Source organism: Brachyistius frenatus, unplaced genomic scaffold (assembly GCF_029030835.1).
Source record: "Brachyistius frenatus isolate BFR_SWC_R1_liver_20210118 unplaced genomic scaffold, ASM2903083v1 Contig_193, whole genome shotgun sequence".
NCBI lineage: Eukaryota > Metazoa > Chordata > Actinopteri > Embiotocidae > Brachyistius > Brachyistius frenatus.
The window spans coordinates 668,366-681,358 of NW_027210792.1; the positions used below are offsets into that span (position 1 = coordinate 668,366).

Below are 12,993 nucleotides of genomic sequence, written 5' to 3' on the forward strand. Positions count from 1 at the left end.
GAGTTTCCTGCAGGATCAGACAGATAAGGAAAAACACTTTGTTTAAAGCTGTATTTTCAGCCCCAAATGTTCCCCGCGCTCTGAAACCACATCTTACAATGCTCGTTACAATTCTCGTGCAGCACAGCTGCGATATTGTGGAGGAGAAAACGTGTGTTGTTGTTTGCGATTTCTTTTTTTGGGGGGAGCAAGCAAAATTGAAAAGACAATATAACTGCAACAGCGAGTTAAATAATAGAGTAAGATCATATAATATCATCCGAACCATTGTTACAATAAAGACAATGTAGGTCGACTTGACCTTTGTTCGGGTCGAGGTCAGCAGACAGGCAACAAAACAAATATTGTGCGATGATGATTTAAAAGCTCGCGCGAATATATCTGCATCATTACACACACACACTTCTCATCTGCATAAAACCCGTCGCAAATCCTTCAGCTGTGCAAACGACCCAGTACGAGACGTATTTTCATGTTTTACCACATCAGAAACACAAAGTTCACGAGGATGCCTGCAAAGCAGACTATTGAGAGCTAAAGATAGGAGCGTCATGATGAAAGAGTTGTGACTTTTAAGGAGATATTGTGGACGGTAGTAGTCGTGGTTGTTGTGGTTGTGTCAGAGCAGCAGTAAGGATTTTATTTTCAGTACATATATTATATTATTTGTGTGTATAAGAACTCAGTCACCCTGAAAAAAAAAAAGACAGGATGAACAATTGCACATGACGTCTCTGCTATAAACTGCAGCTGATGACAGTGAAACAATGACACCCCCCTCCACCTCCTCCTCCCACACACACACCCCACACCCCACTTCCATCTGTGCCCTTTGCCCTTTACATGGAGAGTAAAGCAGGGTTGGACTGTATGCAGACAATACAAAAATATTGAACATTAGCACAAATTGGAAACCGTTGAAGGGATTAAGTAAATTAAACATTTACGTGATACCGAAGTTACCTATTATGTTAAAGGAGCCTGGATGTTGAACATTTTGCTGACAATTCATAAAATAACGAAAAAAAGCTCAACATTATTGCCCCACTAGAAAATAAAAAATACAGAATTTACAGTAAATTTTACATGTGAATGTTATTTTTGTGTTGAGTAGAAGTTGAATGCTTCATACAGCTCTTCTGTTTCACACAGCAAACATCGACGAACACAGAAGAACAGAAGAAATTCAAAACAGCGTCTCAATGAAGCACAAACTGGCCGCACATTTGCAGAGACCTGTACTGGAGCATCAGCCCCCTCTACTGACCTACAGCGGTATTACATCCAGTTTTTGCATTAATTTAGTGCAGCTCGGGACAGCGGAGTCTTCAGGATTTTAGTTTTTTTGTCAATCACCTTTACTTAACCTCATAATTTTATAGTAACAAGTATAAAAACTAATCATATCTGACGATATATGAGAGAGGGTCATCATTCTTCAGGCTATTTATATTGAAGCAGCAGGTCCATATAGGCCTACAGAAAACGCAGACTTTTTCTCAGAGCTTTTTCTGAGTGTTAATTTTACTTTAATAAACAAAAGGCTGGCACAGTAACGAAGTATATTCCCTAGTGTCAACGCTTTTTTCAGGTCAAATCACGTCACATTTAACAGTTAAGTCAGATCAGACTTGGTGGGAGTGACTATGTAAATCTGTGTCAACGTGTTCAGACGGGATCATTCATCTGATTGGGCGTCTTTGTTCTTTCAAATCGAGATGGCCTTCTTCCTTTATTGGCACCAACAGGCCCCAAGGGGAGAAGACCTCTCTTACAGTAATGCGGCACTCCTGCGTGGGCTTTTACACTTCTCAGATAATGGAGTAATAATCTAAGCAAAGATGGCACAGGCCTGTCAGAGACGTGAGAAAGCGAACAGACTGAGGGGAGAAGTGAGCTGCATGCTGGTTGGTGATGGAGCAGTGGGGAAGACCAGCATGGTCATCAGCTACATCTTCAATGGATACAACAGCGACTACAGGCAAACAGCATTCGATGTTTTCACTGGTAAGTGAAGTTTTTTTAAAAATATTTTTTATTTTAAGGTCAGCTGTTTAAACTCAGCAAAAAAAAAATACAAAAAATAAGCAGGTGTTTATTTCTATCTTCTAGGTTTGGTTCACGTGAATGGAGTTCCAACTCGCATCAAACTAATAGACACCGCTGGACAGGTAAACATCACACATCGCTTTATTATTTTTGAACGGAAATAGTGAGTCGTTTGGTTCCTTATTTGTCGTTATTTGATCTGTCAGGAGGAGTTTGGCCATCTTCGCTCTCTGTGCTACGCCCATGTGGACGTCTTCATCCTCTGCTTCAGCCTCGTCAACCCCGTCTCCTTCCACAACATCGCCTCCAAATGGATCCCGCAGATCCGTGCCGGCAACCCGACCTCTCCCATCATCCTGGTTGGCACTCAGTCGGACCTTCGCCACAATGTGGACGTCCTCATCCGTCTGGACCGGCGGGGGGGCAGACCGGTGGCCTTCAGCCAGGCCAGAAGGCTCGCACGCGGGATCAGAGCTCACGACTACATGGAGTGTTCGGCTCTGACGCAACGCAACCTCAAAGACGTGTTCGACTGTGCCGTGTTCGCTGCCATTAAGCACAAGCACAGCGGCGCTAAATCCAAAGAGCTCGGCCTGCTCAAACGTTTGAAGTCTCTTTGCGATCGTGGCTGGAGCAAAATCTTCAGATTCATCTGAAATCTTTAAGAGTGGAGTGAACACACTCAGCACAATGTGCATGCGCACTAAACGAGCAGGACTTTGAACCCTTCGTTGACACCCGTCTGAGGTCTTCATTCACCGACTTCGTAGAGCTACATGTTTTGCCCTGTATCCCTTTAGTCTCTTTAGTTTTGTTTATTGCTGTTGTTCATATTTATGTGTTGTTGTTTTTTTTCTACGTTTGTACGTTTTGTAATAAATGCGCTCCTGCGTGAGGCAAAGTTTAACAGCCAGTTTTGGTTTTGCTTCAATCGCTAGAATTTGAAAAACATCCAACCTGAAGATTCTTCTTTGGAAGTTACTGTCAGTGAAGAAATGGAGGGAAAACAAAACAAAGTGGCATTTGGGACAAATGGTCACCCGCTGACACTTTGAAGTGCTATTTTACAAGACAAAAGACATTTAAACCCATCCTGTGTTTGAGAGCTGATGGAGGGGAACGTTCCCAGCAATCACTTTTACAGCACCCACACATACCCCAGTAAAGTCAAACAATAGATTTTTAATTACAGCCATTAAGGTTTGCCCAAATTATTGTCATTTAATAAGAAACTGGAACATAATTTCTTTTAGGCCAATTCATTAAATATATTTAGAGCTTTTTTTTTTTTTTTTTTTACATAATCATCTTACACCAATACAATAGATTATATTAATTAGTGCTAATATTTTAGATTTATCTGTAGGCCTACATCATAGATGAAAATGAAAACACTCAAGAAATGAAAATGATTTAAACTATGAGGAGCAAATGTGGTTGTTGGAAATTCAAACAATACAACAAACACATGATTTTTTTTTAAATTTTATTTTAAATTTCATTATTTTTTAAAAACAGAAATGTTAAGTTTTAATCAGCGATTGTTCAAAAGCTGAAGTATTATATATATATATATTTTTTTTAACGTGACCTGGACTACAAACATGGCGGCCTCGTCTTTTAAAAGCGGAACTCCGTTTCCCATCGTGCCCCGCGCGTCACCCTCCTCTGACCCTGTGACTGAAAATAAGCTGATCAGCTGATCTGACAACAACACAACGCAGCTCGGGAGATCTGCTCGGGAGGTGAAGAACAAAACAATGACACCGCTCGCAGGGACTCAAACACACTAACATCCTTTAAAAGACTTTAAAAAAAGAGAATCGCGCGGATTTCACCTCCCAGTTTAAAGTCAAGCAGGTTTTTGTTTTTTTAAAATCTTCCGACATCGACTGGTTGTTGTTGTTGTTGTTGTTGTTGATGTTTGTTGCAGCTCAGCTGACAGACTGAAGGGCTAGCTACCCGTTTGGACGGCGATTAACTGTTGAGGTGTTGTTGTTGTTGTTTGCTGGCTCGTTAATTTACTGCTTTTGTTGTTGTTGTTGTGTGTGTGTATTTTTGGAGGAAGTTAAAAACTGTCCGTCGAAGCGAGATGAAGTAAATTCCTGCTTCGAGGACAAATCGTCTCCCGAGCTGTTGAGGGACAGTTTGCTAGCTAGCCTGCTGTTAGCGTTCAACATTTTGCACATTCGTTTGTATTTATTTTTCTCTTCCGGTTCATTCATCTCTGTCGGTTCTGGCGACCTGCACATAACATCTGGATGATCTCGAAGTTCTCTCACTACATGCATTTCATTGGACGCTGCAGCTAGATGCTAACTGTTGGTGTTTAAAAAAAAAAAAAAAAAAAAAGACATCAAGCGCAGCTGTTTCTTACTTCGTTGCACTAAATAACATTAAATTAAACCGTTTTGAAGTATTTTAATTTGAACCAATCGGATTAAATTGTTCGGTTGCACCACCAGCACTGTTGCCATGCAGCTGTCTTAAGTTGAATTCATTGCATTGAGTCATTTCAGGTTTCAGTGTCCCTGCATGCTGTGTGCATTATTCACTAGTTGGAAATAAAGCTGGTGCTGCTGTCAGAGCTCTTCCAACAAGTCTGTGTTCAAGTTCACCTGGTGAGAAACGATGAGCGGGCATGGCTCCTCGTCTTCAGAAAAGGGAGTCAATACCAGTCTGATATGTCAAGAGAGTTATTCCTGCGGTGGCTCTGAGGAGGCTGCGTTCGAGTGCGACGAATGCAAAAGCCTGCAGTGCGTTCGCTGTGACCTCGAGCTCCACAGCCAGGAGCGCCTGAAGAACCACGAGCGGGTCCAGATAGGTCCCGGGCACGTCCCCTGCTGTGACCACTGTAAAGGAGGTGACGGGGATAGCAGCAAACGCCACAGGTCCGCGGTCCGCTGCCAGAACTGCAAAGTCAATTTGTGCCAAGACTGTCAAAAACGCACCCACAGCGGAGGGAACAAGAAGAAACACCAGCTCACGCCGTATCCTCCGCCACCCAAACCGGCGGAGGTCCGCTCCGTCCTGACGTCCGTCCAGCCCGCTGTTCAAATAGTCGATGACGCCAAATCTCAGAGAGCCAAACTTCTGGAGAAGGTGTCCAGTTTTCTCCTGGTGGATGAGAATGAGGACATGCAGGTGAGTCGTGAGAGTTCAAAATAACAGCATTACTCTTATCTATATATATATATACATATATATGTCATTCGAGTAACTGATTTTCAATTGTAAACTCTTTCCCAAAGATAAAAGATGAAGCTTCTTTCGTGAAGCGCCTCAGCTGCGACCCCGACCAGCTGCTGAAGGTGGTGTCCATCTTCGGTAACACGGGAGAGGGCAAATCTCACACCCTGAACCACACGTTCTTCACGGGCAGAGAAGTGTTCAAGACTTCTCCCACGCAGGAGTCGTGTACGGTCGGCGTGTGGGCGGCGTTCGACCCCCTGCGTAAAGTGGTGGTCATCGACACGGAGGGGCTCCTCGGGAACAGCTCCAAGCAGGGCCAGAGAACCCGGCTCTTGCTGAAAGTGCTCGCCATCTCCGACCTCATCATCTACCGCACCCACGCTGACCGTCTCCACGACGATCTCTTCAAGTTCCTCGGCGACGCCTCGGACGCCTACTTGAAGCATTTCACCAAGGAGCTGAAGGCCACGACGGCCCGCTGCGGCCTGGATGTGCCGCTCTCCACTTTGGGCCCCGCGGTGGTCATCTTCCATGAAACGGTCCACACTACGTTGTTGGGTTCAGGTAAAACATCTCCGTCTGACACACATTAGACAATTAAATCCTTGAAACAGAACAGCACGTTGTGACTTTTATTGCAGTAAGTACAGTTCTGCATCAGAAGAGGTGGTGCCTTTGAAGTTAATTATGGGTTACACAGTACAAATAATTACAGGTGTGGTAAATATTAGTTTGTCATCTTTGTCTCTGCAGGCAGCAATAAGCATTCCTACTTTTTGAGAAATGTCAACACACTGCTTTTTAAACTACGAGCAAAAAACTACAATTGAAGTCCAAATTCACACATTTTGTATATTTCCATCCAGTTTCTGCTGCTGATGCTTTTTATTCCTCTCAACCATTTTCAGTGCTTTTAAACAGTATGATTTTGATTTGTTCTCCAAAATCTGGTTTCTTTTCTTTGTGCTACAGTATAAAAACCAACCTGCAAAGACTTGCAGTTTGCGCGATTCATATACACCCTCTTAGTGAGTGCATTGGATTCTGGGTAAACGGTACGCTTAATTTTTGGTGAACGTGATAATGAGGGAACTAAAAGCCTCGGGACAACAAATGTAATTCCAATGAGTGAGCTACATGTGTTTGCTCATTGGTTTATTAGGCGTCCAGTTTTGGCCATTGTTTTAACAATTACGTCGACAAATGCTGATGTTTTATCCGTGGCAGTCGACGGTAACCGCTCCATCTCTGTCCTGTTTTAGATAAGTCGTCTGAGTCGGTAGATCGGCTGCTGTTGGAGCGCTTCAGGAAGCTGTCCCGTTTCCCAGAGGCCTTCAGTTCTGTCCAGTACTGGGGCACGCAGACTCTCAGTCCCCCCACCGACTTCCGTGGCCTGCAGAACAAACTGGAGCAGCTCCTGGATAACAACGCCACCCGCTCCCCGCGCACTCCTCTGGTCATCTTCAAAGCCCTGCAGGTGAGGCCGCGTGAAGTTCAAAAACCAGCCGGCTCCCGTCGACTCCGAACTGAACCAATCGCACCCATTTCGGATTGCTGTATTTGAACCTGCAGCTGCAGTTTTAGTTGTAATATGTGCTGATGCTTGATTTCCCTGCAGGCGTTGAGTGAGCGCTTCAACGGGGAGATTGTAGGCGAGCTGGTCGCACACAGCTGCTTCTTTCCTGATGAGTACTTCACCTGCTCCTGCCTGTGCCTCAGTTGTGGGTCAGTAGTTCTTGTATTTTTTTTTGTATTTTTTTTTTCATCATTTCTCTTTTAAAGTCTTTTAGACTTTTTCTACTGTTTAACATCCTCATTGTATTTACCTCAGATCTGGCTGCAAGAACAGCATGAACCACTTGGGAGAAGGAGTGCGCCACGAGGCGAAGCACCGCTGCCGCTATTCTCCTCAGTATGATAATCGCATCTATACCTGTAAGGTAAGCGTTGGTGGCTCAGCTTTCTCTTTTTAACCGTGACACTGCAATTATTCTCATCGCCGATGAGCTTAAAGTTGAAATCATTACGTGATGCGCCACCTTTAGGCTTGCTATGAAGGGGGAAAGGAAATGATAGTTGTCCCGAAGACCTCAGCTTCCTCAGACTCTCCTTGGATGGGCCTTGCCAAATACGCCTGGTCTGGGTGAGTAGCAGGGGAATGTCCCACTGGGTCACCCGTAACCAGGCTTGGGTTAGGCTTATGTTACCTTTATACAGACTAATTTTACCTCTAGTGTTCCAGACACTTGACCTCATAACCACATTTTCTATTTTCATGTCCCACAGCAACTCCTGCATTAACATTTGTATTGTCACAGAGGCTGAGCTGTGTGTTTTTCTTTTCCATGCGTGTTCAGGTACGTCATTGAATGTCCTAACTGTGGAGTGATCTATCGGAGCCGTCAGTATTGGTACGGGAACCAGGATCCTGTGGACACAGTTGTCCGCACTGAGATCCAGCATGTTTGGCCAGGGGTAAGTGAAACAACCTTATATCCTTGTTTCATGTAGACCTGGAGTTACAGCTGAAGATAACCATTAACCGCTCCATGTCTGTAATTATATCCACCTGGAAGGATGTCTAAAGATGACCATTAACGTCGTGTTTTTTGCAGTCGGATGGCTTTTTAAAGGACAATAGTAACGCTGCACAGCGGCTCCTGGATGGAGTCAACCTGGTGGCCCAGTCTGTGTCAGAGCTCAGTGTCAAACCTGCCAAGGCCGTCACTTCTTGGCTGACAGATCAGATCGCCCCGGCCTACTGGAAACCCAACTCCCTCATCTTGGTGAGTGACACACGCAGCCCCACCCTCTGGCCCCCGCTACCAACTGCCAAGTCAACACTTTCGTGTGCAGAGGGATGTTTACTGTCTGTGGTGTCGTGCGCCTTATTACGCAATCTGTTTGCAGGTCACAAGATAAAACGTAGATAGATGCTGTTTGTCTCCCCTTCCCCTCAGCTCTTGGTCAATAACAACACGTGCCTTGCCGTGTTTTTCTCTTGTACTAGGGGTGCTATAAGTGTCACACAGTCTTCCAGGATAATGACACCAAGCACCACTGCCGTGCCTGCGGGGAGGGCTTCTGCGATGGCTGCTCTTCCAAAGCTGCACCGGTCCCTGAGAGAGGCTGGGGTCTCGCCCCTGTCAGAGTTTGTGACATCTGCTTCGAACAGAGAGCTTCATATGCAGGTACACGCTCGCTCTTCTCAATCATTTCAGATGACCTCTGCTGGAGCTCTTTCTACTCATGCTGCTACTTGCTATTTAGGTGAGCTTAAGTATGTTTTTTTTCTTTCCTTTGTGCAGAAATAGTTGAGGCGGAGCTCGAGGAGGAGGAAGGTGGAACTCTCGCCAGGAAGGTTGGAGAAGCAGTCACCAACACCATAGGAGTCGTGGTCACTGCCATTGACATCCCATTAGGTGAGTGTTTACAAAACAAACCCAAAGAGGCCTCTTATGTAACAGGAACAAATGACCCAGTAAATGTGAGCGCATGGAAACGATGCCCTCTGGTGGAAGAGGCACATCGTGCTTCATTTACAGAAAGGAAGTCGTATTTCTACTTTTTACTTCTTGCAGATGTTATGCGGGAGTTTAGCCAGCAGAGCTTCCCTTATATGGATTATGGGAAGCCCTAATGGACTAGGTGTAAGAGCTTGTAGTGTTACCAAAAGCTCACGGGTCTCTAAATCAATCAAATGCCGCAGATCAAGAAAACAGTTGAGCTTCTAAACGACTAATATGCTGGAAAAATAGATTCCGAAGGAACTTTATGAAGTTTTGTCTGTTTATGTAGAAATTGCATTTGTCTGTAACTTGTCAGTCTTGCCAACAAAAAGTATTTATAAGCTTAAAAATTGAAATCCTCCCACACACACTGGCCACAGAAGCTAAAACTGCCTTGTACAATGTCTTCAGGACAAGTTTGTAAAAACACGCTCTGCTATCTAATGTCTAACTTTCACATCATGAACCAACTGGTTAGTCTTTTGACTTCTGCTATGAACTCACCTTCTCACATGACATGCATCTGTTAAAATAGCTGTTTGATTATGCACTTCCACAGTGCACTTTGGTCCAGCCTTTATGAGAAGATCATTTTTATGATAAGTTTCTGTCAAGATTATATAAATGTGATTTCGACAGAAAGAAAAACAGCTCTGCTGCGGGGAAAGAAACTGTCAAATGTGAGCAAGATAAAATCTGCCCTCTCTCAAATACAGACCACGAACATGATTTCTTCATCAGAGTGGGAACATTTGACACTAATTTCTTTAAACCAAAGCGTAAGTTGATTATGTATATATTTTAAGGAACTACATAAGCGTGTTGTTGGCCTATATTTGCTGGTAATGGGCATAGATACATGTTTTTGATCACTTGATAGCCTGCTGTTGTGTGTCCATATCTTTGACCAGCCCAAAATTACCTCAGTGCGAGGTCTGCTCCAATCACAACAAAAATAGCTCACTTACTTCCAAGTCCAAATTTGGTTTCCATGTTTCCATGGTAACCCGAAGCAAAGACAACTAAGGGACTTCATTTTACGTGGAGTTACGGTGCGCTTGAGACCGTAGTGAGGAAAAATGAGCACAGGCAAAATGAATGCAAATAAATTTAGGTACTGCAGCATAAAATTGTTTAATCAACAGGGATCGGAGGGATAATGGAGGAGGCTGAGTGTGTGTGGATGTACTGTGAATCTCAATTCTAGGAATAGTTGGGGAATTGTCATTTTAGGGCGTGTGATGTGCTGAACTGTCTTGGCTGGGAGCGGTTGCCAGTCAACCAGCAGAGGAACTTAATGAAGTCATCATTTCCAGCCAATAAAAAAAATCTGGGACATTACCACCCTGATGCAAAAAGCTGTCAATTTCACACTCAAGTTTTTGTATGAAATAATACAAAATATATATATTTTTAAATACCCGAGGTTCTTGTAGGCAGAATATTCCACCTTCAGACAGAGAGGCAGCCTGTTTCCTCCTGTTTTCAGGGTAAATTTAAACAGCTTTAGAGACGTGTCAGTGTGCATCATGTACATGTACGTGTGGTGTCCGTCTCTCCTCCAGGCCTGGTGAAAGACGCAGCTCGTCCTGCCTACTGGGTGCCTGACCAGGACATCCTGTCCTGCCACAACTGCCAACGTGAGTTCACTGCCAAGCTGTCCAAGCACCACTGCCGCGCCTGCGGCCAAGGGGTGTGCGACGAGTGCTCCCCGGAGCGCCGACCGGTCCCGTCCCGTGGCTGGGACCACCCTGTGCGCGTGTGCACCAGCTGCACCCAGAAACCCGGAGAACTTTAACGGGGATGGCTTTCCTATCCGCAGAGCACCAGAGAGAACCGCTCACTCACTCAGCTCGCAGTCTGTCACTGCTAAAGTATACCTCTGATACTCGAAGGGTTCTGTCTGTTATCTGTGGACAGGAAACATTTAGGAAAATGTAGGACATTTAGCTGATTTGGGATTTCGGAGTTCCTGTGGCCTTTGTAGATCAGCCAGAATATGTGAGTCACTGAGTGTGAAGGCTGCATCTCCACTCGGTTTATTCACAGAGTGAATATTTTGATTCTTATTGACACAAATCCCTAATTTTACGTTAAATAAGGCTATTGAGCTATTTTTCTACTATGAGAAAATATATTAAAGAAAAAAAAAGATCATTTAAAGAATAATAGTTAGTTAAGAAGGCTGGTGGTTGGTGTGATTAGTTTCGAGCTCTTCTTCTTATTGAGCATCTCTGATGTCCTAAGTGTAATGGCTAAGAGATATTTTATATCCCTGCAGGTTCCATTGCATGCATGTATTGCAACATTTTAGTTTTTGCACTAAGCCTTTTTCAGCTGTTATAGGCTGTTGCTTACGATGGCCAAAAGCCAGATATCCAGGTACCGAAGTGGGCTGTCTCGAGCCGAGTTGAAATCTACCATGGTAGTTCTAGATTGTGGATATCTGGTGTGCCAAAAATCATTCAGGTCACTGTGTCCGTGCTGGTATAATGTTTATATTTTATCATGTAATTTGTGGTTGTATGAAGACCTAGAATATCTTAGAGGAGTCTACATCTAAAACGTTGAAAATTATTTATGTATTGACGATTAAAAAAAAAGAAGAAAAAAAGAAAATCATATTAACACTCTGACGTGCATGACAGTCTGAGAGATCCATGGCCTTTTAATTGTTCAGAGGATGGACTCTGAAGAAACCTCACTTATCTCCTTTACCAAGTGGCATTTTAGTGTATTCATGTTACAAAATGTATGTATTTCATGTTCACATTTGTTTTCTTGACACCTTGATTTGAATTTTTTTTTTCTAACTACTTATAGTAACAGCCTGCATAGGTGTATGGATATTGTCTTTTAGAACTGAAGAATATCCTAATTGGTCCTCAAACCAGTTTTACGTATTACTTTCACGGCTGCAGGTGTCTGCCGGCACAATAAGGACTCCTGAGAAAGCACAACATGAGTTTTGTTCGGCTCCTCACGGCTTGTTTTCCTGTTACTTTACATCCGTTATTTAAAGCTATTGTATATTTTCTTTTGCCGATTTTTGTTTGACATTAGTTACTGTATGGATAACTATTTACTTTGTTGTGACAGTATGTGAACCGCCCTTTTCTCTCCATCTTGTTTATGTTTTTGTCTTTCAGCATTACACCGAAATACTAAGACTCAAATGTGGCAATGATGACATGCTGAACCATATTTAGTGACTGACAGCTTTAACTTGACTAGTTTTGTGTTATTGAGTAACGAGACCATTATATGTGGATATCATGCAAAGCACAAGGTGATGCCTTTTAGACGTATGCTTGTATTTTATTGTTAAAAACAAGAAAATAAAAAAAGGGGGGGGGGCTTTGTCGATTGTAAGCTTTGTAGATAAAGTTAATTCTCCCTCTGCTCCTAACGTGGAACTTTTTGGTTCTGATGTCTGATGAGAAGCTATTGTGTCTGCCTTGTCTCAAAATAGATTTATCTGTCTGAATGTTTCATCACACACCTTCTTCTGAGGTGATAATAATTTCACTTGAAAACCTAGAAAATGCATCATGTCAGATGACTTTTACTGGAGTTCATTCCCCTACATATTTGTGCATTGTGTTTTCTTCAAATAACCGCATTGGTTGAGACGTACAATTCATCCAGTCATTTTTCAGTTTCGTCAGATGCTACTGTCGTCACTCCTCACCTGCAGACTACAAAACAAGCAGGAATGACTGATGTGTTTTAAACTGTTGGAAACTAACTTGAAGAACTGGTGGACGATTTGCATAAGATTAAAATTGTATCAGCTCCTGTCTGTCAAATCATAATCTGGGACTGCCTCCATGTCTTTCGTGTGTGTGTGTGTGTGTGTGTGTGTGTGTGTGTGTGTGTGTGTGTGTGTGTGTGTGTGTGCTTGTTTGTGTGTGTGTGTGTGTGTGTGTGTGCGCGGGTGTTTGTGTGTTTTAAAATCTCCTTGTGTCAAACCACTCACTGTACTGTATGTGGGAGGAATAGATCGTGTGCACGCTTGTGTTGTTATGAGCTTGCTTCCCTTCCTCTTCAACACTGCAGCTTCAGATAAAGTGAGGGAAAATGATTTGCTCGGTTCTTATTGATGATGATAAATGATTTATAATTATTTTAATAAATAATGAAACACAAGCTTTCCATGTTGATATTCTGTGCCATTTACACTGCATGGGCTCAGTACGCCCTAAGGGGAAAATTGCACTTGATATCTGTCCCAGGTCTCTTT

At 43.3% G+C, this 12,993-nt stretch overlaps 2 protein-coding genes across 2 annotated transcripts; both read left to right on the top strand.

Moving 5' to 3' along the window:
• The first annotated feature begins 1,841 nt into the window (after positions 1 to 1,841).
• LOC138632748 (rho-related GTP-binding protein RhoV-like) lies at positions 1,842 to 2,709 on the top strand. The gene is made up of 3 exons (XM_069718538.1): positions 1,842 to 2,007; positions 2,113 to 2,171; positions 2,256 to 2,709. Exons 1-3 carry the CDS (start codon positions 1,842 to 1,844, stop codon positions 2,703 to 2,705), a joined length of 675 nt encoding a protein of 224 aa, XP_069574639.1. The 3' UTR covers positions 2,706 to 2,709.
• A 1,044-nt stretch (positions 2,710 to 3,753) lies between these two features.
• Positions 3,754 to 12,899, top strand: LOC138632729 (zinc finger FYVE domain-containing protein 1-like). The gene is made up of 11 exons (XM_069718510.1): positions 3,754 to 5,193; positions 5,301 to 5,805; positions 6,504 to 6,718; positions 6,860 to 6,966; positions 7,073 to 7,181; positions 7,287 to 7,384; positions 7,599 to 7,716; positions 7,857 to 8,027; positions 8,252 to 8,432; positions 8,550 to 8,663; positions 10,316 to 12,899. Exons 1-11 carry the CDS (start codon positions 4,681 to 4,683, stop codon positions 10,546 to 10,548), a joined length of 2,364 nt encoding a protein of 787 aa, XP_069574611.1. The 5' UTR covers positions 3,754 to 4,680; the 3' UTR covers positions 10,549 to 12,899.
• The last annotated feature ends 94 nt before the right edge of the window (positions 12,900 to 12,993 follow it).